At 43.0% G+C, this 26,947-nt stretch overlaps 1 protein-coding gene across 1 annotated transcript in view; it reads right to left on the reverse strand.

Annotated features, from left to right (window-relative positions):
• Positions 1-181: 181 nt before the first annotated feature.
• Positions 182-26,947, reverse strand: part of LOC129713174 (inactive carboxypeptidase-like protein X2) — a 100,732-nt gene continuing 73,966 nt past the window's right edge. Inside the window, exons 15-22 of the mRNA XM_055662015.1 lie at positions 26,706-26,788; positions 23,857-23,980; positions 21,072-21,268; positions 19,637-19,810; positions 14,415-14,766; positions 8,985-9,124; positions 5,173-5,272; positions 182-2,391 (exon numbers count right to left, since the gene is read on the reverse strand). Coding sequence (XP_055517990.1) covers positions 2,090-2,391; positions 5,173-5,272; positions 8,985-9,124; positions 14,415-14,766; positions 19,637-19,810; positions 21,072-21,268; positions 23,857-23,980; positions 26,706-26,788 — 1,472 coding nt within the window. The 3' untranslated portion in view covers positions 182-2,089. The remainder of the gene's footprint in view (positions 2,392-5,172; positions 5,273-8,984; positions 9,125-14,414; positions 14,767-19,636; positions 19,811-21,071; positions 21,269-23,856; positions 23,981-26,705; positions 26,789-26,947) is intronic.

The following is a 26,947-nucleotide window of genomic DNA, read 5'->3' on the forward strand; positions in this document are numbered from 1 at the left end:
GCACAGTGCCACCACAACTAGAGGCAAAACTGCTTGAGGTGAAGCAGTTTGACAAGGGCGACCTCAGAAGATGCCAGAACAAAAAACGTGCTAGGAATTTGGAAGTTACTGCGTTTGGAGGAAGATACACATGGTAGAGTGAATCCCTGGATGGGTAATTACAAGGATAAGTATTTTAAAATGGAGCAACTCCAGACCAGGAGCCATTGTAGAATGATAAGCAAGGGTCACGGGTGAGCAAGATTTACTATGACTTCGATCACTTAATCCAGAATTTTGGATGCAGAAGAATGGCGCATAAGCTGGTCCTGCTAACGTATTAGGAGACTTGATTTGGATGTATGAAATATTGCTACAGTTTTGAAAATTAAACTCCAATTAAAAGTAGTACTTCATTCCGTGCTATCTTTTATTCTGTTTTAAAAATGATAGATACATTTTGAGACATAAAGGAACTTCTGTGCAATGAAATCATATGAGAACCTTATCTATTTAGATTTTCTATCTATTTGAAATAAACCTTTTCTATTATGTAACATTTGCACAAGAAAATAATTATGACTGCAATATTAATTACCGATCTCTCTTTAAGAAATTTGCCATTAACCATAATCTTTACTCCTCCATCTAGTCTATTCACTGAGATGAATGCACATCACTCTCAGCATCTAATCAATGAACGCATTTCCCAGTATTGAAAACTATTGTTATTAATGCCAATCTAAAATTGGCTGTGCGATGAAAGGAAAAAAAATCGAGATTTACATTCTCCCTGGAACTAAAATGTCTATCACAGTCATAGAAATTTATCATGCTACTTGTTATGAAATTGTAGCTATCAATAACAGTAATTTTCCATTCTAAGAAGTCTATTTGGTGGAATCGACGAAAACGTTGCTTTTGATTGCAACATTCGCCTTAATTTAGTTCAACAAAGAAACTGACAAGTTACTAAACAGAACTGCACCAGTAATCTTTCCATGATTTATTTGTGAGACATTTGACTTCCAACGCTCAACAATAATAAGGGTGGAAGGCACAAGCAAGTGTTAAATGGTTTTTACCAGATCACTGAAAAGTCACTTGCTATTGCCGTGTGTGCCTTTGTGGTCATTTCTGTCTGATGTTTTTAAAGATTGTTTTCACGTTAGGTCCACATGATAACTGGTTCGATGTTAGAAAATACACTGCACTGGAGCAAGTAGTGGTTATCTCTCGAGCCCTGGTATTCATTTTACAAATAGAAGTAGGAACCAACTTTTTCAAATCTGAGGCCTGAAATGTTTGCTTTGTTTTTCTGTTTACAGAACAGACCTGGTGACCATTTTTAGAATTGTTCTTTAATAAAATTTCAAACCTTTACAAATCTTTATTTAACGTAGTGAATAGAAAATAATCTGAACAGTTGTTTCCGCATATACTGTAATTGGCAGTAATCAGCTATAGTGTTGCAGCAATTAAATGTTTAATTTTGCTACTTGATGAGTACCTCTAGAAGTTTGTTTTTTCTTCCCTTAACATATCTAGAAATCTACTAAATTTGTTTTTGGCTAGAGTTTTGCATATTCAGATGAAATAAAGTTTCTGAAAACTAACTTGAAATGTATGTCATGGAGTTGAATTTGATTCGGTGAGGGAAGTCGATGTAGGTTGCAGTTTTGCTGTACTAGGATGGTTGGATATGTTTCTAATTAAATTGCACAAAAGGTGAGGTTTGGAGACTCATTTTCATCCTGAAGCACCCATGTTAAGCTTGGCGCATAAGATAGGTTTGATTCTCATCTGATAAAACTGGGCAACAATACATAGTGCTGTATATAAACTACCCTGTACTATGTTAGTACCAATGTCGCTTTGTTTGACAGGTCAGTTTTAAACAAGTGCTGATCTGTCTTTTCACAAAATTAAATCTGCCTGAAACTTGATCCACACTCATATTGATCTGGGCCTGATGATGGCAATTCACAACATTGGTCAAACTTTTTCAACAGACATATTATTAATAAGCCCTTCCGTGACATCATTGGTTCTAAATAGAGGACTCTGCACCCCCTAATTAAATCCACGAATGTACAAGTGAATGAGTTCTCTACTCTAAAGTCCGGGTCTGGTTTTGGTGTCGTATCCGGTGTCCTGCACGCACTCGAATTCTGCGGATCTTCTTTACTCTCCTTCCTCGCTTCATGATCACGTTAATGGGCGTGCGTCCATATTGTTCCATGATCTCCTGTATTCTGTGCCAGTTGGATTTGCGCAAATGAAAGTCGCACTGTCTTGCTTCGTTCTCGTATCCCACGTGGCACACCCTGTTGCTGGTTGCGTAACCCACTGCTTTCACAGTCACTTGATAATCGCCAGGGTTCAGTATTCGCCAATAGTCACCATCGGCCGCTGGAAAAAGAGCACAAGGGAAACTATCTCAGTGGATCAAAACACTTGTCAGATAACACCTGCAGGCAGGAACAGTCACAATAACAAAACTAAGCACCCTAAAACGTTGAACAATTATTTAGTTTCTATCTAAAAAAAATCTAGTATTCTCCTGACCAACTGGAGTTTGTTTCCTCAAAATGAAGCCAAGAGATTAAATGATATAACTTTTCAGTTCAGGATTTGAATACTGCTCTACAAGATATGACTGTCATGGATCCATCTTTCACCTTCACTTTTGGATACCAATTAGTGTGTGATTTAAACCCACTACACGTGGCTGGAGAAACAATAAAATGATGGCTGATCAACTGCCCTTTCTCATTATATCTTATATTTTGATATTTTTTTAACCTATCAAAGTTGATGCAATTACCCAACCATCCATGTTTTTTGAGGTGGGTGTTTGGTTTCAGTTTTCGCCTACACTTTATGGAACGAGTCAATCTTAAGGGCCTGTCCCACTTGGGCGACATTTTCGGCGGCAGCCTGAAAAGAGGTTGTTAGGGCGTGACACGTGTTGTGGCTCGCAGTGTCTCCCTGCCGCCCCTGCGATTTTGGAATGTTCAAAATCTTCAGGTGACATCTGGGTGTCTTATGTCTTTCACCCTGTCACACGCTGACGTCTGCTGTTCTGCGGGTGACGCCCAGTTAGGGTTAGGGCTAACCCTAGCCCTAACCCTAACCCTAGCCCTAACCCTGACCAACCTGAAACAAATCGACAATCGTAAAGGTGCAATGCAACTGAATTTGTAGCCTATGGGGACCAAATATGAATGAAGGTTGACACATGGAACCACAGATGCTGCTTCACAAAGAAAGACAGTGCTAGAGTAACTCAGCAGGTTAGGCAGCATTATTGGAAAACATGGATAGGTGACGTTTCAGGTCAATGATTGTGGTAGGTGGGGAGGAGAAAGCTGGACAAGAGATGGGGCCAGGACAAAACCAGGTACGTGATAGAAGCATATAGGTTAAGGGGGATAATTGATAGATGGTTGGGCAAAAAACAGATATGGAAAGACAAAAGGCTGTGATAGGGTATAATATGAAGCCAGAGAAGGTTTGTAGTAGGAATAGCGATGGGGTAGAGAGGTGCAACCAACAGGGTGGGCAAGTATGGGATACATATCTCAAGGAGGTGGGAATTCAGTGCAGGGGTTTGTGCATGGTGATTGGATTGAGGATTTTTTCACACATACAGGTATATTGGCCGGATTAAGGTTATGTAGTTCCAGGAACTACAATGCTCATCTTCAGTACAATATGGCCCACGTTCCACCATAATGCTCGAAATGGATGCATATAGATACATTAGCCCCATGCAAAAGGAGAATTGCACAGGGAATTGTATGCACACATGAGGTAGAAGTAACGTTAAAATCACAAGCTAACCCTAACCGGGCGTTCCCCGAGGGCAGCGTATGTCATACAACTTGACGGTTTTTAGGGCGACTATGGGCGTCAGTCACTGATGATCGCCAAAAAAAAAATCGCAAAGTGGGACAGGCCCTTTAATTGGCCGAGCTGGAATATTAAGAATGTTCTTGGTTCCCTTCCTCCTTTCCTATCATTACTCTTTCTTAGAGTTTGATTACTATGAAGCACCAAATTAATTGTACTCCATTCTTTGGCTGCATTCTGGTTCAATGCACTGAAATGGCAACAGTTTTAGATTTTCTTAGATTAGACTTTAGAGATACAGCACGGAAACATGCCCTTCAGCCCACCGAGTCTGCCCCCGACCAGCAATCACCCTGTACACTAACACTAACACTGTCCATGGACAGTGTTTACAACTTGTCAAAGCTAATTAACCTACAAAGCTGTACGCCTTTGGCATGTGGAGGGAATCGGAGCACCCGGAGAAAATTCCACACAGTAACAAGGAGAACATGCAAACTCCGTACAGACAGCACCCATAATCACGATCGAACCCGGGACTCTGGCGCTGTAAGGCAGTAACTCTACCACTGTGCTGCCCATTTTCTGAGACCTTGCTTGTCTTGGTATTATTTTTTGCATGTAAACTTATTTTCAAGTGGCATTGCTCAGATGGGCTGTAATATCCCTTTGATTTTATGAGCATAAAACAAACTTGGAGAAACTTGGCAGGTCAGTTGACATTTCAGTTAGGGAACCTCCTTCAGGCTGATGGAATAGAGGGCAAGAGCTGGTATAAAAAGGTGAGAGCTAAAAGCTGGCGAGTGATAGGTGGATGTCAATAGACAATAGGTGCAGGAGTAGGCCATTTGGCCCTTCGAGCCAGCGCCACCATTCAATGTGATCATGGCTGATCATCCATGGAACGACAGGAACTGCAGGTGCTTATTCACACAAAAGGACAGAATGCTGGAGTTACTCAGAGGGTCAGGCAGTATCTCTGGAGAACACGAATAGATGACGTTTCGGGTTGGATCCTTAAGATTGAAGGAGCGTCCCACCCAAAACGTCTCCTATCAATGTTCTCCAGGGATGCTGCCTGTCCCGTTGAGTTACTCCGGCACTTTGTGTTGTTGAATAGTAGGTAGATCAAGATGGAGAGGTTGATAGACTGATGAGTCATGTGGGAGAGACCAGGAGAACGGGGCAACTAAAGTAAACCAAGGCTGGAGGTGATCAGAGAGGATAAAGGGTGCTCCCCCTTAAACTTCTTTTGGCCTTCATATCCTACATTGTAGGCTATGGATACTAGTTTGGTTAATTGTATTTTACTGGATTCATTTAATTGGGTTATTTTACCTGTTTTCACGTCATGGTTTATTCCATCAACTGACACTGTGGCATTGGCAATTGCATTTCCATCCAAATCCCGTACCAGGCCTTTTATTCCACGATGTATCTGAAATGAAGTGGAGTGAGCACAAGAATTTTGTTTCCAATATATATTGCAATAACATTCTTACTTTTGATGTATTTTATATCCTGTTTCCAAGAACTTAAAACAAGAGACAATACAAGTTGCTTCCTGTTGCAGTGTCACCGAGATTAGAATTGACACCGACACTCTACTTATTAATAAATGTACAATTCCCTCAGTCACGTGCCACTGTACCCCAAAATCAGGAATTGATTTCTGCACCGACCAACGATCCCTGCTTATTAACTAATTAAGAATTAATTAATTAACATTAATACAACCCTTCACACTCAAGGGACAATTTACACTTCTGCCAAGTATGCAAACCCAAGCCAGTGAACCTACAAACCTGTACGGCTTTGTAGTGTGGGATGAAACCGAAGATCTCGGAGAAAATTCATGGGGAGAACGTACAAACTCCGTACAGACAGGCAGCCGTAGTCGGGATCAAACCCGGGTCGCACGTGCTGTTAGGCAGCAACTCTATCGCTGCGCCACCGTGCCGCCCCTTATCTTGGCATAGTTAGTAGTTTTAATCATGATAGACAAAAAATGCTGGAGAAACTCAGCGGGTGAGGCAGCATTATGGAGCGAAAGAAATAGGCGACGTTTCGGGTCGAGACCCTTCTTCAGGCTGATCATGAATTCACTTTTAATCGTGAAATCACTTTTCATTTAAAATCATGACTTGGTCTGCATTACACCTTTAAATTGTTTGTTCCAAATTAGACCTCATGCTACACCCAATTTATTATCCTATTTTTTAAATTTAACTGTCTCTGCCCCTCAATATTGTTCATCCTCTCCTTTGTATTTTCCACCAACTCTACTTGCACTTTACTGATCCAGATGGAGTGTGTCAAAGGACGTGATTTACTGGATATTACAGGCATCTAGTAAGCATAGGGAAGCTACATGTAGGCCTCAGCACCATACCTGTGGTGTGTAAAATCTTCAAACAAAAATATTAAAAGACCAAGGCGGAATCAGCTAATTTAATATCGTACCTATATAATATCATTTTAAACATAGAAATACCCACAACAGACGGAATTAGAAAAGATTGGGAACAAGAATTAGCTATAAAAATCTCAAAAGAGACCTGGGATAATCATTTACTACAGGTGCATAAATGTTCGATCAACGTACGACATACGCTCATCCAATTTAAAACATTACATAGATTATAATTCAAAAAAACTATAAAAAATGGAAATGTGAACATTACCCCCATCTTTTTGTACAAAAATTCTGGTATAAATATTTGATATTTTTTCAAAATTGACATAAAACTGGTACCAAAAATGAATGGATTCCCACGGAATATTCTATAACCCTGACATAAACGTGACTCACGGGAGGGAAAAAAGCTTATACTTAAGAAACACGCTACCATTACATGTTGCTGTTAAAAAGGAGTTATAAGATGTTTTATTGGGTTTAAAGGCTGGTACCTTTCCAAGGCCCGATCAGGATGTCTCTGGAACTGGTTCTGTCCCCGCAGAGGGTTTAATGTTATAATGAGCGATTGGCCAGTTCATTGGTCTATTTTCTATACTTCCTTCTCTAACTTCTTTCCTAAGGGGTTAGACTCTTGTGGCCCTTGGGCTAAGGGGATCAGAGGGTATGGAGAGAAGCGGTACAAAAACGGGATACTGAGTTGGAGGATTGATTTACCGTACTTCTAATAAAAAAAAAAAAAAATGGCGGTACAAAATATCGAAGGGCCGAATGGAACCTACTCCTGCAATTTACAAGCTGTGAATTTCTATGAATGTTTCTACGTTTCTATCTGACAAGACTGCTGCGAGATGATTTTGACATTTTCACTAAAAAGGAGATAAGAGGTGACAGTTTTTATCTTTCCAAGGCTGTATCCCAGCTAGTGTAGATTTTGCATTTGACTAAAGGCAGCAGAGATTAAACCAAGTTATGTATTACCATTGAGGGTTTAACTTCATCAATGGCAATACTTTTGGAGAAAATTTGGACATGCTTAATCTAAACTCAAAAGGGAGGGGTTAACTGAAGATGGTCAACATGCCTTCGTTATGGAGGGCTCAGCTCTCACCAATTTGATGGAATTTTTTGAAGAGGTTCCAAAGTAAATTGATGAGGGCAGATTATGCTTCTGCATGAAGTTCAGTAAGGTATCTGACAAGGTTCTATGCCACAGGCGGCAGTGGAGATGAATCATTGGGTATATTTAGAGCAGAGGCTTTGATTAGTTCTTCATTGGTAAGGGGATCAAAGGTTATGGGGAGAAGGCAGGAGAATGGGGTTGCGGGGGAAAAATAAATCAACTGTGATTAAATAGCAGAGCATACTCAATGGGCCGAATGGCCTCAATTCTACTCCTGTGTCTTATGGCTTTAGTGGGAAATTAGTCCAAAAGGTTAGAACCTAGATGATCCAACTTGCCCTGCATTCCAAGTTTGCTTAGTAGGAGAAGGTAGGGGGATTGATGGTGGAAAATTGCTTTGAGGACTAGAGGCCAGTGACTGGTGGTGTACCACAGAAATCAGTGGTGAAACCCTTGCAGGAAGGAGGAATCTGCACCTGCAGTTCCTTCCTACAGATGGAACCTTAAAGGCATGTCCCACTTGGCCGTCATTTGCTCCTTCTTTACCCGTCATATGTAAAATAGGTCGACGTGTCATTTCGCGCGCAAATCACGCGTCATCATGCCGTCTGGAGCGGGGTGACGTCATTAGAATACCATGCGGCACGTGGCGACGCATGGTTACGCACGGTGACGTAACCATGCATCACCACGCGATACACGTGAGGCGTCGGGACGCCAGCGTGCGATGCCAATGAATCAGCGTGCGTACCCAATGCCTCAGCGTGCATACACGATACATCACACAGATGGTGCGTGAGGATTTTGTGCAGCACGAAATCCTGGAGCGCCGCGCGACACCACGCTCAACTCCACACTCCTCCACGCCTCACCATGCGCCTGTCCCACGCTATCCACACGCTATCCGTGCGTCACAACGCGACAACCACATTTTTGGAGGTCGCGTAAATGGCGAGCAAATGACGGCCAAGTGGGACTGGCCCTTAATCAGTGGTGGAACTGATTGTTATGTAAATGAGTTGGATGGGAATGTAGGACATATAATTTTGCAGATGATGCTTAACATTGGTGGTGTTGATAGGAGAAACTTACCCCCCCTTATCCATGTGTTGTCATTTTCATGGAGGTTCGTCCAGCAATAGGATGGCATTGATGGTGTGATAAGATGTAGAGTACAGACTGATGGAACCTAAGATAGACACAAAAAGCTGGAGCAACTCAGCAGGACGGGCAGCATCTCTGGAGAGAAGGAATGGGGTCGAGACCCTGCTTCATTCTGTCACGCTGAATTACTCCAGTTTTTTGTGTCTCTTTTCGGTTTAAACCAGCACCTGCAGTTCCTTCCTACAGATGGTACCTAATCCTGATGAGTGTGAGGAGGTATTTTGAAAAGATAAACATGGCTCCATCATACAAATGATTAAAATAAATGACATTGTGGAGTACTGAAGAGCAGCTAGTCTTTGGTGAGCAAGTGGAATCCACCCATGGAACTGAGTGTGGCTAATATTAGACTTTCCGTACATTTTGGACGTGGAGATTGTATCTTACCGGGTGCAGCTGACTTGGGATACTGAGTGCAGCAGTTTGCACCCTGCAGTTTACCATTACCTGTTCCATAAAGTGGAGCAGAGCCTCCAGGTTGTCCTCCCATTCCTTAGGCAGCTCACTCTTGTGAGGGAATTTGTCACAGCCGACGTAAATGGAGAGCTGGAAGCAGTTAGTGTGCAGGTAACAAAAATCATTCATAGCTGTGGAAAAGTAGACAATCATTAGAACCAGCTCCAGTACAACAGAGCGCTCCTTCAAAGAACTTTCACTCCTTAGCCAACCAACAGCAGAGCTAAAGCAGCAAAGGCATTACAACACTGAATGATGGCAACATTTTGAATAGAGCAAGTGCAAGAGGATACACAACCTGAATTGGAATTTATCAATTGCACATTAGAATGCGTTATGACTTATTAAATTAGCCCTGGGAACAATTGATATCTCGTGACTTGGTCTGAAGAAGGGTCTCGACCCAAAATGTCACCTCTTCCTTTTCTCCAGAGATGCTGTCTGACCCGCTATTACTCCAGTTTTGTGCCTATCTTCGCTTTAAACCAGCATCTACAATTCCTATTATAACTTTTATAAAACCTATTATAACTTTTAAATCATATTCTTGTGGGGTTTTTTTTTAAAAAGGAGAATATCCGTGGAAATTTCTATTTTATTAAATTGTGGTCAGTGTTGTAGTATGAACCTATTTCCATTCAGGATGGTTCATCAAAATGTATTTATGATAACCACCAGAGGGCGATCACATCTCGACCCTCCACCCCTGAAGAAACCGAAGCGCAGTCCCACTTTCACGACCTCTGCCAAGTTTGCCCTTGACTCGTACTCACAGCATGATCGTCACGACGTCGTAGGAGGTCGTGATGCTAGTCGTAGGTACTTGTGGCATCAAGTAGGTCGGGCGTTTTTCTAGCATGATGAAAAATGTCCACGAGTAAAAAAGGTTGTGAATTAGGTCGTGAAAGTGGGACAGGGCCTTTACAAGGTTAGTACTCCTGTAACATTAACATTCAAGCCTTTCCATTGCAGCAAACTAGCATTGAGCAAATCTTACACCTGACCTTTGTGGGAGGTAGTTACAAGCTTACGGCTTCCGCATGTCAATTGGTAATAGTTCTGTAATACCTTGGTAAGAACTGCACATGATGGTTTAAACCAAAATATACACATAAAGCTGGAGTAACTCAGCGGGAAAGGCAGCATCTCTGGAGAGAAGGAGATTCGTCAGATCGCAACCCAAAACATAGAAACATAGAAAATAGGTGCAGGAGTAGGCCATTCGGCCCTTCGAGCCTGCACCGCCATTCAATATGATCATGGCTGATCATCCAACTCAGTATCCTGTACCTGCCTTCTCTCCATACCCCCTGATCCCTTTAGCCACAAGGGCCACATCTAACTCCCTCTTAAATATGGCCAATGAACTGGCCTCAACTACCTTCTGTGGCAGAGAATTCACCAGATTCACCACTCTCTGTGTAAAAAAAGATTTTCTCATCGGTCCTAAAAGACTTTCCTCTTATCCTTAAACTGTGACCCCCTAGTTCTGGACTTCCCCAACATCGGGAATAATCTTCCTGCATCTAGCCTGTCCAACCCCTTAAGAATTTTGTAATTTTCTATAAGGTCCCACTCTCTCCCGAGATGCTGCCTGTCCCGCTGAGTTACTCCAGCTTTTTGTGTCTATCTCTGTAATACTGACAGACTCTCAAACAGTTACAAAGTGAGGCCATAATAAACTCTGACTGTGCAAGTGTCCAAACAGAATGTTTCTGAAATAAGCTGGACAATCGGCAGATATAGTTGAGTGTGTTTGTTTAAAACACAATGTGATGTGATACAAATGAATATCATAAATGATAAAATCTACATTTAATATTGCAAATGTTTTCAAAAGCTGGCTTGGTAAATGTTTTTTCAGATTACTTAAACCAATATAGGAAATTAAATGCCTATAATTCCAATGGCTTAAGTTGTCTCCTTAAGAAATTTAATGCAGGTGTCTTTAAAATTTAAATTATAATTATCTTGCTCGGTCTGTCAACCTGTTCTGATCTTTTCATCAAGTAACATGTTCTAGCACTAATAGAGCTTCATGGCTATAATATTAGACCAAGGCAGAGATAGATTCTTGATTAGTAAGGGCGTCAGAGTTTATGGGGGAGGCAGGAGAATGGGGTTAGGAGGGAGAGATAGATCAGTCATGGTTAAATCGCAGAGTACACTTGATGGGCTGAATCATAGGATTCAATGGATTTGAGGGATTTAGATTCTTAGACCACTGGGATCTGTTTTGGGGTAAGGGGGTTTTGTACCAAAGGGACGGGTTACACCTTAACTGAGATGATAAAAAAAGTTTTTCACTCAGAGAGTTGTTAATTTGTGGAATTCTCTGCCACAGAGGGCAGTGGAGGCCAATTCACTAGATGAATTTAAAAGAGAGTTATATAGAGCTCTGGGGGCTAGCGGAATCAAGGGATTTGGGGAGAAGGCAGGCACGGATTACTGATTGCGGATGTTCAGCCATGATCACAATGAATGGCGGTGCTGGCTCGAAGGGCCAAATGGCCGCCTCCTGCACCTATTTTCTATGTTTCTATGAATGGTCTAATTCTGCTCCTATCGCATGATCTTATAGATATAGATATGCCATTTATTGTCACTATACATGTACAATGAGATTAAAAGCTGCTCGTACTCAGTGCATACATATAATTTAGAACAAAAAACAAGAAACAGAAAACAAAACAAAAGGGGGAGGGGGGGGGAGATAGGTGCACAATTCTGCGGCGCTATATACATATCTATAAAGGCAAAATTGTGAAGGATGAATAGGTAGTATTCTTAGGCAAATGTTTAAAGATTATATTAAATATTTTTTTTTAAATTAAAAAATATTAAAAATTCCAGTTACAATACACATTACAGTTCCAAATTTCAGTACGTGGATAGAACAGATGGAAGTCCGGGTGTTGGGCTGTGAAGTCAGTGCATGTGTGAATTAAGAGGAGTTATGACTTTCGGAAAACAACTATTTCTGAGTCTATTTGTCCTAGATTTGATGCACCTATAGCGCTTTCCAGAGGGCAGCAGGTCGAACAGTCCAAACGCAGGATGAGATGGTGATAATGTGCATCCTCAGCTGGAAACCAAAGATCCTAGAGGAGCAAGATAGACCACTCCTCCGAAATCCAATGAACTGACGTGTAGTACGTAACGGAACCCCACGGCCGCCATTTGTTGATGCCAAACGCCACAACTTTAGTAGCGGGGACGGACTCCACAGTTATACAATCTGCTCTTACATCAGGTCACAGGGAAAAGCAAAGATACTAGAGGCTCCTCTAGTATCTTTGGGGGAAGAGGACATTTCCTACACTCCTGAGTTGATCCAGGACTGATTCTCGGTCCCCCCCGATACCAGATGAAGGCGGCCGGCGGGAGAGCCTCAAGCGTCTGCCCGCGGTCGGCGCTCTCGAGGCAGTGGGCGGGCAATGCTCCTCTAGTATCTTCGGTGTAATCCGTTCCAAAGATTGATCCACTCTATCATCTTTGGTGTAATCAGTGTTGTAGGGAACAGTGTTTTATACAGCATCTATCACTTCACATATTTAGTTCATATTGTTGTAAATTGCAGCTTAATAAAATGGCGTCAACAATCACCCATGTCATACTACGCTTTTTTCGCAGCGTGGCGCATCTTGCTCTGCTCTATAATCTTTACTGGAAACTATGACAAATTTCTTTCCTCGTTTACATGCTGTAATGTGTCAGCATAAATATATTTGTTAATCTATAACAGTCTACAGCTGGTCAGGCAGCTGCCTCACTGCGCCAGAGACCCGGGTTCAATCCTGATCTCAGGTATGTCTGTGTGGAGTTTGCACGTTCTCCCTGTGACTGCATGGGTTGCCCCCAGGTTCTCTCCCACATCCCAAAGACGTGCAGATTTGTCGGTTAACTGGCCCTTGTAAATTGCCCCTTGTGTGTAGGGAGTGGATTGAGAAAGTGTGCTAACGCAGAACTACTGTAAAACCCCTGTCCCACGGTACGAGTTCATTCCAAGAGCTCTCCCGAGTTTGCCCTGATTCGAACTCGGAGATTTACGGTACTTGGGGCTCTCGTGGACATTTTTCAACATGTTTCAACATCTAACCTGCCGTTAGCGAGTCTGCCCGAGTACCTGCCGTTAGCGCTAAGAGACGTCCCCGAGCACCAACGTACCCGCTACGTTCATTCTCCGTTTCTTCCCAGCTGTTATCAGGCAACTGAATCACCCTACTACAACCAAAGAGCAGCTGAACTACCATCAACCTCTTTGAGTTGTTTAAGAGGGAACTGCAGATGCTGGAAAAATCGAAGGTAGATATAAATGCTGAAGAAACTCAGCGGGTGAGGCAGCGTCTATGGAGTGAAGGGATAGGTGATGTTTTGGGTCGAGGGTCTCACCCGCTGAGTTTCTCCAGCATTTCTATCTACCATCAACCTCTCTGATGTCCCTTGGACTATCCTTGACTGGAGTTTGCTGGCATTACCTTGCACGAAACGTTATTCCTTTATCATATAAATGGATTGATTGTAATCATGTATTGTCTTTCTGCTGACTGGTTAGCACGCAACAAAAAGCTTTTCACTGCACCTCGGTGCACGTGACAATAAACTAAACTGAGAGTATGGCAATATGCACCAAAATGCATTAAAAAAAATTGACTTGCTGTAGCATTTGTTCTTCAACGACAGATTGCTTGAAAAGCTTGCTAAATTAGTGTTTTGCTCATCGTTAGATATGAGAAAATAGATTATACTAGTCTTCCTGCTCTTTATCCATAATGATGAGGTCAAGGAAAGAGCGTTCACGTCGTGGCCCTGTTTCCACCAATCTTGCCACCACCATGTACAAGAAGCGACAAGACACACACCATTGTATGCAGATGTCAAGATATGTGTTCAGCTCTGGCTAATCTTGTGTGTGGACTCGATCATAGCCCTGTCCCACGGTACGAGTTCATTCCAAGAGCTCTCCCGAGTTTCCCCTGATTAGAACTCGGAGATTAAGGTAATGGCCACTCGTACGGTACTCGGGGCTCTCGTGGACATTTTTCATCGTGTTAAAAAAACCTTCACGAATCTTCCCGTGCTTACCTGCCATTAGCGAGTCTTCCAGAGTACCTGCCGTTAGCGTTACGGGCCGCTAAGAGACGTCCCCAAGCTCCGACGTACCCGCTATGTTCATTCTCCGTGCTTACCACGAGTCTGATTTTTTTAAACTCGGGAGAGCACTTGGAATGAACTCGTACCGTGGGACAGGGCTTTAAGATGATCCATAGTGAAAGCTTAAACTACATTGCTTAGATACAGAATTCCTCCCAGCGATAAAATCTCTAAACTTGGGGTTGTGACTATTATCACAGCAGTGCTTAATTTTAGAATTGAAACGCTCTTCCAGTGCCATTAATTTTACTGTAAGATCATACTTACTGCCAACTGATGGATGCCATGCACCACCATTGATGATTCCAAAACCTTTGGTGAAATCTTCAGTGTGGCATTTGCCTTGATATGTCTCAGTCATCCCGAGATGTGCAGAAGCAAAGGAGGTGGCAAGCCAATGGAAGACCCCGTCATCTGGAGTATCCAGGTAACTGAGATTTTCCCCTTCCTCGTAATCCTCTACCATTTGTGCTCTGCGCATCATCTCTTCACTCTCCTCTTTGGCTCTTGCCATGTTGAACGGAAACGTCACCACTTGCTCCCCTCCAAGGATGTTGGCTCCAAGCACAAAGGGGATCTTTTCTAACCATGCTACGATGGCACGTGTTTCCATAGCAACCTGAGTAAAATGTAAAAACATTGGTGAAAAGGGTGGTCAAATGTACATGCTCCAAGATATGAATCTCGTTCACAATTATCTGTTAACTCTAATACAGTTAGCACTCTCTTCTTCTGGAGGGCATTTACAGTTTGAGCTTCTGATTCTCTAATAGCTTCCTCTCCACTGTTATCAGATTATTTTGCGGTCTTTAGTTTAGTTTAGTTTAGAGATACAGCGCGGAAACGGGCTCTTCGACCCACCGAGTCCGCGCCGACCAGCGATCCCCGCACACTAACAATATCCTGCACACATCAGCGACAATGTACACAAACATCAAGCCAACTAGCCTCCATGTTGGCTCCAAGCACAAAGGGGATCTTTTCTACATACCTGTTTGTTTTTGGAGTGTGGGAGGTAACCGAAGATCCCCGTCACGGGAGGAACGTACAAACTCCGTACAGACAGCACCCGTAGTCGGGATCGAACCTGGATTTCCAGCGCTGCAAGCACTGTAAAGGCAGCAACTCTACCGCTGCACTACCATGGCCTCCCACAAACTAGGGTGTAGTCCCAATCTTCCAATCTACCTCACTGCAATCCTTGAATTTTTCTCTGTGTAGGAGCACCACTAATGCATTTCGTTGTGTAGGAGCACTGAATCTGAATCTATAGTCTGTGTGTGGGTGCAATTTGATTTGACTGGATAGCCGGCAAACAACCTTTTCACTGTATCTCAGTGCCTGTGACAATAATAAACCAATGCCAACAAATATAAAGAAAATGCTTAAAAACATTCAGCAAGGTAAAATATTGAATCAGATCAGTGACTTTTCAGTGTGGAGTTTGTACTGTCTTGCTGTATCACTCTCTGAACATACGATCAGAGATTGATTCAGTGTGGAAACAGACCCATTGGCTATATGTCCCAGCTACACTAGTCCCACCTGCCCACGTTTGGTCCATATCCCTCCAAACTTGAACTGTCCATATACCTGTCTAACTGTTTCTTGAATGAGTATAGGAGCAGGGAGGTTCTACTGCAGTTGTACAGGGTCTTGGTGAGACCGCACCTGGAGTATTGAGTACAGTTTTGGTCTCCTAATATGAGGAAGGACATTCTTGCCATAGAGGGAGTACAGAGAAGGTTCACCAGACTGATTCCTGGGATGTCAGGACTTTCATATGAAGAAAGACTGGATAGACTCGGCTTGTACTTGCTAGAATTTAGAAGATTGAGGGGGGATCTTATAGAAACGTATAAAGTTCTTAAAGGGTTGGATAGGTTAGATGCAGGAAGATTGGTCCCGATGTTGGGGAAGTCCAGAACAAGGGGCCACAGTTTAAGGATAAGGGGGAAATCCTTTAGGACTGAGATGAGAAAAACATTTTTTACACAGAGAGTGGTGAATCTCTGGAATTCTCTGCCACAGAATGTAGTCGAGGCCAGTTCATTGGCTATATTTAAGAGGGAGTTAGATGTGGCCCTTGTGGCTAAAGGGATCAGGGGATATGGAGAGAAAGCAGGTACAGGATACTGAGTTGGATGATCAGCCATGATCATATTGAATGGCGGTGCAGGCTCGAAGGGCTGAATGACCTACTCCTGCACCTATTTTCTATGTTTTCTATGTTTCTAATACTAAACCAATACCAATATCGAACCACTCCCATCACATTTTCCATCCCAGGAATCACTGAAGAGATCCTTTGTTTCAGTTTGTACTTTCTTGTTTGGATGCCTATGTCAGGTGAGGATTCTTGTCTGGGCAGAGAGCTGTGCTGTCCATGTGGGTCCCTGAACACGAGCAAAGGTATCTTGCTGAAGTAAATCTCTAACAGCTAGAAATGACCATACAAGAGTCCAGTGAACATCAAGCCACTGAATTTAGAATCAAGAGGAGAACTTTCTCTGGCCAAGCAACCTAAAGTGAGGGGAAAGGACAAAGCATTTACGTAAGGATTGCCATATACATTGGATCGCTGGGCAATGAAGCAACATCCTAAAAGCACCAAAAGAAAGGAACTGCAGATGTTGGTTTAAACCAAAGATAGACTCAAAATGCTGGGGTAACTCAGCTGGACAGGCAACATCTCTGGAGAGAAGGAATGAGTGATGTTTTCGGGTCGAGAGCCTTCTTCAGACTAGTCAGAGGAAAGGGAAACGAGAGGTATAGACTAATTTAGAGAGATATAGTCCAAATAAATGAAAGTAATGATGATAAAGGAAACAGGCCATTGTTCGTTATTTGCTAGGTGAGAACGAGAAGCTGGTGTGACTTGGGTGGGGGTTACTTTTTGCATTTCTTTCATTCATTTGTTCCATATCTCTCCACATTACTGACTATATCTCTCATTTCCCTTTCACCTTAGTCTGAAGAAGGGTGTCGACCCGAAACGTCACCCATTCCTTCTCTCCAGAGATACTGCCTGTCCCGCTGAGTTACTCCAATATTTGATGTCTTATCGAAAGAAAGGAATGACTTGTTATGTGTAAGAAGGAACTGCAGATGCTGGTTTAAACTGAAGATAGACACAAAAAGCTGGAGTAATTCATGTTACAATGTGCATTGCATTGTATTAACAAACATTGGAATTGTCCAGCTGTGTGTTGGGTGGAAATGAGAATCTAGTGCAACTTGGGTGGGGGAGGGATAGAGAGAGAGGGAATGCCAGGGTTACCTGAAGTGAGAGAAATCAATATTCATACCACTGGGCTGTAAGTTGCCCAGGAGAAATATGAGATGCTGTTCCTCCAATTTGCGTTTAGCCTCACTCTGACAATGGAGGAGGCCTAGGACAGAAAGGCTTGTGTGGGAATGGGAAGGAGAATTAAAGTGTCCAGCAACCGGGAGATCAGGTTGGTTTAGGCAGGCTGAGTGAAGATGTTCGGCAAAACGATCGCCCAGTCTGCGTTTGGTCTCGCCCATGTATAAGAGTCCACATCTTGAACAGCGGATACAGTAGATGAGGTTGGAGGAGGTGCAAGTGAACCTCTGCCTAACCTGTAAGGACTGTCGGGGTCTCTGGCCAGAGTCGAGGGAGGAGGTATAGGGACAAGTGTTGCAGGGGAAGGTACCTGGGGAGGGGGTGAATTGGGTGGGAAGGGATGAGTTAACCAGGGAGTTGCAGAGGGAATGGTCTCTGCAGATGGCGGAAAGGGGTGGAGATGGGAAAATGTGGCTGGTGGTGGGATCCCGTTGGAGCTGGCGGATATTTCGGAGGATTATGTGTTGTATGTGACGGCTGATGGGGTGGAAGATAAGGACTAGGGGGTCTCTGTTGCGACCAGGGGGAGGAGGAGCAAGGGCGGAGCTGCGGGGTTATGTTGGTTGAATAAAGAATATTGGTTCAGCACGGAATAAACTCCTTGCTCCTCTTTTATAAATGATGTGGTCTCCAGCATTGTTTGTTCCTCTGTGGAGGACGTCAACTCCATTTGTGCACTGTATTAACAAACGTGGAATTGTCCAACGAGACTGCTTGCAGACCAACACTGACGGATTGCGTATGAAGCAACTGCAGATGCTGGTTTAAACCGAAGAGAGACACAGAAAGCTGGAGTAACTCAGTGGGACAGGCAGCGTCTCTGGAGAGAAGGAATGGGGTATTGAATAAGAGCTTGATCTTTGCTTCTCTAACCACCGTGCACAAACCCTAACCACAACTGCACCTCAGCACCCACCCCCTCAGATCTGTGTACTTATATTTTTGCACCACAATGGCCCAGTTAACTTACAAAAAATTAAAATTCAATGTACATTTATTCACTGTTGTGTATTCTAACGTGTCCGGGAGGCTGCTGCAAGTGGTTATGTCATTGTTCTGGTGCATCTGACAAATCAACACACCAGGTCTTAATACCCCTGAGAGAGTTGTTGTCTAGACACCCTTAATTTAATTTTCAATTCTTGTGAACACAGACTGGGTATGAAATCTGTGATCCTTCAATTGGTTAGATTTACATACACTCTTCAATTAGTAGCTGCACTATACATGGGAATAGATACTTAGAAAGGGACCATCTCTTGCCCCAACCCTTCACTCTGCATTTCATTGAGATAATGCTGCAATCTACTTGTTTGAGATGGAACTGATGTTCTATTGAAGCCACAGAACATCATTTAAAATACTTTAATGGGACTGTTAAATGGCAGCATTTTCTACAAGCGGCTGGGCTTGTACACTCTGGAGTTTAGAAGGATGAGAAGGGATCTTATTGAAACATAAAAGATTATTAAGGGTTTGGACATGCTAGAGGCAGGAAACATGTTCCCGATGTTGGGGGAGTCCAGAACCAGTGGCCACAGTTTAAGAATAAGGGGTAAGCCATTTAGAATGGAGATGAGGAAACACTTTTTCTCACAGAGAGTTGTGAGTCTGTGGAATTCTCTGCCTCAGAGGGCGGTGGAGGCCGGTTCTCTGGATACTGGATAGGGCTAGATAGGGCTCTTAAAGATAGCGGAGTCAAGGGAATATGGGGAAAAGGCAGGAACGGGGTACTGATGGGGAATGATCAGCCATGATCACATTGAATGGCGGTGCTGGTTCAAAGGGCCGAATGGCCTACTCCTGCACCTATTGTCTATTATATTTTTATTTCCGCAATTTTGCAATCTTATTTTAATCTTTATCCAAATTGTCTGTTGAATTAAGGATTGTGAACAGCCCCATGGTAATGCATGTTCTGCATGTAATAGTCGGGGGTCAAGGAAAGGGCTTTCACGTCACGGCCCTGTTTTCACCTATTATTCCTCCACCAGGCACTGGAAGCGAGATGACAGACAGACACCATTGTATACAGATACCGCGAAGTGTGTGTAGCTCTGGCTCAACAACTTCTAATCGTGTGTGTGGACTCGATAAGAAGATGTAATAATTGCTTGCTTACCGCTCCATCTTCTGACTGATATTCCTCTGGGATAGGAAGATGATGATTGGCAACTTTTTGAACACCTCTTGGGTCCTTTGTAGCCCATATTGAAGTCAGATCTGGAAAGTTGTCCCCGAGGTCAAATCCTTCTTCTGTCCAGTACCCCAACGCCCAGCTGCTTAACTCTGACCCCTGTGTGAGAACAGAAGCAACTTGGCTCTCTTTAACATTTTCCCTGGTATGACAGTTGTTTTTGTACCAGAATCATTTTTTAACCCACGGTTTCGGACACTGCTGATCCTGCACAATTTTCAAAGGTGCAACAGTCTGGCATTAAATTGATAACCCCACTTAAAAAGGAATGTCAAAGACTAGAGGTCATAGCTTTAAGGTGAGAGGGGGAAATTTCAAAGCAGATGTGCGGGGGCAAGTTTTTTACACAGTGGTGGGTGCCTGTAGCGTGCTGCCAAGGGTGGTGGTGGAGCAGAAAAGATAGTGGCATTGAAGAGAATTTTACATGGGCACATGGATATGCAGTGAATGGGGAGATATGGATCATGTGCAGATTTGTCTATGTCGTGGCATTATATTTCACACGGACATTGTGTGCACCGGCACTTGTCTTTACTCATTGTTCTAATGGGATTTACAATCTCCTTCTGAAGCCAGAGTATGAAGATGGGAAACTCTACAGCGATTCTATTCACTGTCATGCCAGAATCAAAGAGATAATGTTATTAGATACAAAGAGAAAACATGTTCCATCTTTTCAACATAATTTTCACTCCCTATTCACTGGTAATAACATCTGAAAGACTAACGGGGCTGTCCCACTGCGGCAACCTAATCCGTGAGTTCTGAAGTGTTTGCCCTCGACTCATACTCGCAGCATGGTAGACACGAGGTCCTAGGAGGTCTTTGTAACTCTCCTTCATGCTCGAGAGTGGTCCCCGCGTACGCTCGGCCTCAGCTAGGTTGCGGCGTGTTTTTCAACATGCTGAAAAATGCCCGCAAGAAGGCAGTCGTAGATAGTCTTCATCATAGTCGAAGGGAGGTTGAAGGAGATCGAAGGAGGTCGACTTCACTCTCCACTATCCGCTGTCCAATTTTCCCAAAGCTAGTTGAAGCTAGTCTTCAACATAGTCGAAGGAGATCGAAGGAGGTCTTCAACATGACACTTTTTCAAACTCTCCTAAACTCTTCTAAACTCTCCAATTAGTTTGCCGCAGTGGGACAGGCCCTTAAGCACAATGCTGACAGCCTCATATATAACCAAACCTTACAACTCATTAATTTACAGGGGTGTCACAAGGTTAACACTAACTGTTATAGAAACACATCTAAGGTTGAACAGTGCATATTTAATCAATTAATAGTATATTTTCCTGCTCTATATTGCAGCCTCTTGGCCAAATTAACAACTCTTGGACTATATTTCCAATTGGGTGCTCACTATTTCATAAGCCAGTTCGTAACCGTCTGGATTGAGTGAGGGTACAAGGTGTATCCTTGTGTTATCGATTAATCGTGAGATCCGGGGGTTTCCGTAGATGTATTCCTTACACAGGAATTGCATTAGAAGCAGTAGTAACTCCCTCCCTAAGACCTCATTCCCATGCATTCCAGCTGTGTAATGAAATTCCGGTTCCCCTGTAAAACAACAAATGTTCACCGTTAGATGCAAGTTACCAGGAGAGGGATACAGTGTTAAAACGGTGACTATTTTCAGAAGCTTGACAACAATGTGGCCAAAAGAATTGTTGTTTCACAGTCTTCGCAAGACTCATTTGATTCCTTCATACAGTTTGACAATAGACAATAGGTGCAGGAGTAGGCCATTCGGCCCTTCAAGCCATGACTAAGCATTTCTTATCACCCCTCGGTGCATGAGGCGTCAGAGATTATAACCATATAACCATATAACAATTACAGCACGGAAACAGGCCATCTCGGCCCTTCTAGTCCGTGCCGAACACGTATTCTCCCCTAGTCCCATATACCTGCGCTCAGACCATAACCTTCCATTCCCTTCCCGTCCATATAACTATCCAATTTATTTTTAAATGATAAAACGAACCTGCCTCCACCACCTCCACTGGAATCTCATTCCACACAGCTACCACTCTCTGAGTAAAGAAGTTCCCCCTCATGTTACCCCTAAACTTCTGTCCCTTAATTCTCAAGTCATGTCCCCTTGTTTGAATCTTCCCTACTCTCAGTGGGAAATGCTTATGGGTAGAAAAATGGGAGGAAAAGTAGGGGATGAGAAGGATAGGAAGAGTCTGCAAAAGGATATAGATAAGCTAGGTGAGTGGGCAACAACTTGGCAGATGAAATTTAATACTAATAAATGTGAAGTCATTCACTTTGGGAAAAAAAATGATAGGCCAAGTTATTTTCTAAATGAGGAGGAGCTGCGTTGTAATGCAACGCAAAGTGATCTAGGGGTATTAGTACATGAATCACTGAAAGTTAGTATGCAGGTGCAGCAAGCAATTAGGAAGGCCAATGGAGTTTTGGCCTTTATTGCTAGGGGGATTGAGTATAAAAACATGGAGGTCTTGCTGCAGCTGTACACAGTATTAGTGAGACCACATTTGGAATACTGTGTACAGTTCTGGGGTCCATACTTAAGAAAGGATGTACTAGCCCTGGAGGCAGTGCAGCGAAGGTTTACAAGATTAATTCCTGCAATGAGGGGATTGACATATGAGGAAAGGTTAAGTAGGCTGGAACTCTACTCTTTGGAGTTTAGAAGAATGAGAGGCGATCTCATTGAAACATATAAGATCGTGAGGGGCCTTGATCGGGTGGATGCACTGAGGATGTTCCCAATGATTGGGGAAACTAGAACTAGGGGACATAGTTGCAGAATAAGGGGGGGCTCTTTTAAAACTGAGATGAGGAAGAACTTCTTCACCCAGAGGGTGGTTAATTTATGGAATTCACTGCCCCAGGGAGCAGTGGAAGCAGAAACTTTAAATATATTTAAGACTAAAATAGATGGTTTTTTAGCTGCCAAGGGGATAAGGGGCTACGGGGAGAGGGCAGGGATATGGACCTAGGTATGGTTAGTATAGTAAGACCTGAGTGATCTCCTGGACAAGTGTCGATCGCCTGGATTGGGGTCGGAGAGGAATTTCCCGGTTTTTTTTTCCCGAATTGGACCTGGGTTTTTATCCGGTTTTTTGCCTCCCCCAGGAGATCACGAGGTTCTTGGGGTGGAGAGGGGTGATAGAGGTATAAAGGGGAGGGTGGTGTCTTGTGTTCTGTGTCTTGTGTCTACTGTTTGTGGTAAGTGTGTCTGTTTAGTGTTCAGCCATGAGCGAATGGCGGTGCGGGCTCGACGGACCTGGTGGTCTACTCTCGCACCTACTTTCTATGTTTCTATGTAGAAGGAAAGGAGAATGGGGTTGGGAGGGAGAGATAGATCAACCATGATTGAATGGCGGAGTAGACTAGATGGGCCGAATGGCCTCATTCTACTCCTTGTCACCTTATGATGTTGATATATCCTGAACAATGGTTCCAAGAACAATAAATCTAATATAGATATTCTTATTTGAATCAAATGCACTCAATTTTCAAGGCTCCTTATGATAGTTAATGACGTCTAATGTAGTTTGTGATAGAAAGATACAGCATGGAAACAGGCCCTTCAGCCCAGCGAATCCATGCTGACCATTGGTTACCCGTTCACACTAGTTTTATGTTATTCAACTTTCACTTCCACCATTTGTGTTTATTGTGTGTTTGTTATTTTTATTATATGTATGACTGCAGGACGAAATTTCATTCAGACCGAAAGATCAATAAAGGATACTTTGACTTTTGTGACATTTTGGCTACCAGGGACAATTTACAGAGGCCAATTAACCAACAAACGTGTGCCTCTCTGAGATGTAGGAGGAAATCTACATGTTGACAGGGAGAACATGCAAACTCCACACAGACAGCATCGGACGTCAGGGCTGAACCTGGGTCCCTGGTGCTGTGGAGCTTCTCTACCAGCTGCGTCATTGTCACAAACCATTCCCAGATTTTACTTTCTCAGAAGAGGGATGATTTGCAATCCGGATATCACTGGAGGCTTGTCGTAACCATGTACTATACTAACCATAGTATTAACCATGTGTTGATGCAGATGCCAGTAATAATGACACCGATGACCATTAATTATTACTGCAACATGAATGAGCAATAATTATTACTTTGATTTTGATATTTGTGATAATTACCAGGTTCATGTTCTCCAGGATTATCTGACAATTCCATAGCGTATATCTTCAATCCTTGGGAACTTTTTCCAATGTTATAAATCCGAGTAATATTCGGGCAATGTTCGTTCACAACCTTCATCAGCTAGCAGGTAATTTAAAAAAAAAACCTCAATGTTTTTATTATTTATTGCAAATACATGTTAGAATCAATACAGTACGGAAACAGGCTCTTCATCACAACTGAACAAGATATGTAGGAAGGAACTGCAGATGCTGGTTTAAACCAAAGATGGACACAAAATGCTGGAGTAACTCAGCGGGACAGGCAGCATCTCTGGAGAGAAGGAAGGGTCGAGACCCGTCTTCAGATGAGAAGACTTAGAGGGATCTAGCTGTCAAGTGAAATACAATCCAAGGTCTGAAAAAGGGTCTCGACCCATTCCTTCTCTCCAGAGATGGTGCCTGTCCCACTGAGTTACTCCAGCTTTTGTATCTATCTCCAACCAAGATATTCCACCTCAGTCCCAATTTGCCCATCTATGGCCCATATCCCTCTAAATCTTTCCTATCTATGTAGCTGTTCAAGTCCCTTTTAAATGCTGTTCAGGTACCTGCTTTAACTATCTCCCTTGTTCCATGTACCTACTGCCCTCTGAGTGAGAAAGTTGCCCCTCGGGTTCCTTTTGAATCTTGCCAGTCTCATGTCCTTGATTCCCCTACTCTGGGTAAAAGACGGTACATTCACCCTATCTATTACCCTTGTGATCTCTATCAGCTCACCCCTCAGCCTTCTAGCTCCAAGGAATAAAGTCCTCATCTTCTCAATTTCTCCCTATAGCTCAGGCCCTTGAGTCTTGGCAACAACCTTGTGAATCTTCTCTGCACTCTTTGCTTAGTGACATCCTTCCAATAGAAGGGCTCCAACCCACTGGCCTACGGCCTATAACATCCTGAAGCCGTGGTCTCTGGTAGGGAAGTGCCGATTCGGGCGCTCCAAGCCGTGGAGTGTGTTTGACGGTCCCGACATTGGAGTTTTGATCATCCCGACAAGAGGGCCTGTACATCGGGCCGTCCCTAGCGGCGACTACGGAGGGTTCATGGCCCCGACCACGGGTGAACAAAGGAGGAGGACTGGCTGAACTTTGTTGCCTTCCACCAAAGTGAAGAATGCCGTGGTGGATGTTTGTGTTAAATCTAATCGTGTATTGTGTGTTCTTTTTAAGTGTATTGCTGCTGGCAAATTCATTTCACTGCACCTTCGGGTGCAGTGAAATAAAATTGACATTGCCTTTGACTTTAGGAGGGTGACCAAAACTGGACGCAATACTTCAAATGCAGTCTCCTATCTTGTACAAATTTAACAAAACATCCCAACTTCTATAATCAATACCCTGACTGACGAAGGGCAATGTGCCTAAAGCATTGAGACGGGGAATAGCATTATCCGTTAGGTATGTGCATATTTCTAGAAAATTATTACAAAGATGAAGGTACTGATGAATATGAATGTTCTAAAATTGCATTAATAAAAGTTTCCTTTCCCACTTCTGAAGAAGCAAATAATATCAACATACAGAATGCTACGTTAGGTGGATGATCATGTTTAATGTTTTATGTGCCATTGATGAAGCCGAATAAAGTTACAAAAAATAAGAAGATATTAAAATTGGTTTCTGGGCTAGCTTACAGCTTATATTTAGTCTCAAATTAGGCTTGCCTCAGGTTGCGGTGTGTGAGATAATAAATACTATAACATTGTCTCCCAAGTGACAAGCAGAGAAGGAGCTAGTGTCATCTCTTTGAAGTAAGATATCGTAAACCAAGTGTCCTATGTTTATGAGGGAGGAGGTGACAAGAGAGGAGAAGCTAGAGATTGTGACAAAATGCCTTTGATGTGATGCCTTTTCCTGTACCTCTGACCATGACTAATGTCTGTGGAATGTGCTAAGGTGACAAAAAAACACTATATAATGCGATGTAATTCTGTTGTTCAGAGAAGTGGATGAGGACGGTGAAGTGTCTGTAATTGCTCACTTGACTTAGAGTTCTTCCTCCCTTCCATCGGCCGATAATAAGTAAAGTTTTGAACTGGTCTACCAAACAGTTTGTGTGGTGTCTGTTTATTATGAAGCAAACTTGTTTAGTAGTTATAAAAGTAATTTTTTCACCATTCTTAATTGTTACTGTATGTCGTGTTGTTACTTGCGAGCGGAGCACCAAGGCAAATTCCTTGTATGTGAATATACTTGGCCAAGAAACATATCAATGAATTCATTCATTCATGATATTGTTGCCCATTTTATAGCATGTGCAACTTGCCATTTCAATCCATTCATTTAGATATGACCTTATTTCTGTACTTGAAAGTTTTCCTAGCCTTTTCAGCTTGAGCTGTGGACGGAATGATCATGTTCTACAGCGGAGCCCAACTTTTGTCCAAAGCAACTTTACTGGGAGAGATTACATGATTAGGCACACTGGTTGAAGGGGGTAACATTCATGTTGGCTGACCGGACCAAAGTTAAAGGTTAGGCTGTAATGTGAGGAGGAATGCAACAAACCAGTGGAAGGGGCTAATGGTGGTGCAGTAAACAATGCTTCAGCGATTCTTATTGTGGGTTAAGAATCACTGTTACAGATGCTCTCTTGCTCCCAATGACAGGAGTATGTGTGAATGCCCAACATAGAAAATAGATGCAGGAGTAGGCCATTTGGCCCTTCAAGCCAGCACAGTCATTCAATATGAATGCTGCTGATCATCCAACATCAGTACCCCATTCCGGTTTCCTCCCCATATCTCTTGATTCCGTATCTAACCCTCTCTTGTAATTTGTCATATGCAACATCCAGCAGCCTGTTAGCCATACCTGACGCAGATCTTTGTAGTTGTGGTGCCTGAAGTCAAGTCCTGCTGCTGAAGTCACTTGATTTGACTCGTATTGGTTGGGTGCTGTGTGATAGAGAGCACATTTTTTAAGTTTTTAAGTCAGTCTGCAGAAGGGTCTCGACCCGAAACGTCACCTATTCCATCTCTTCAGTGATGCTGCCTGTACCGCTAAGTTACTCCAGCATTTTGTGTCTATTTCCGATTTAAACCAGCATCTGCAGT

The sequence above is a fragment of the Leucoraja erinacea genome, chromosome 35, assembly GCF_028641065.1.
Source record: "Leucoraja erinacea ecotype New England chromosome 35, Leri_hhj_1, whole genome shotgun sequence".
NCBI classification, from domain to species: Eukaryota; Metazoa; Chordata; class Chondrichthyes; order Rajiformes; family Rajidae; genus Leucoraja; species Leucoraja erinaceus.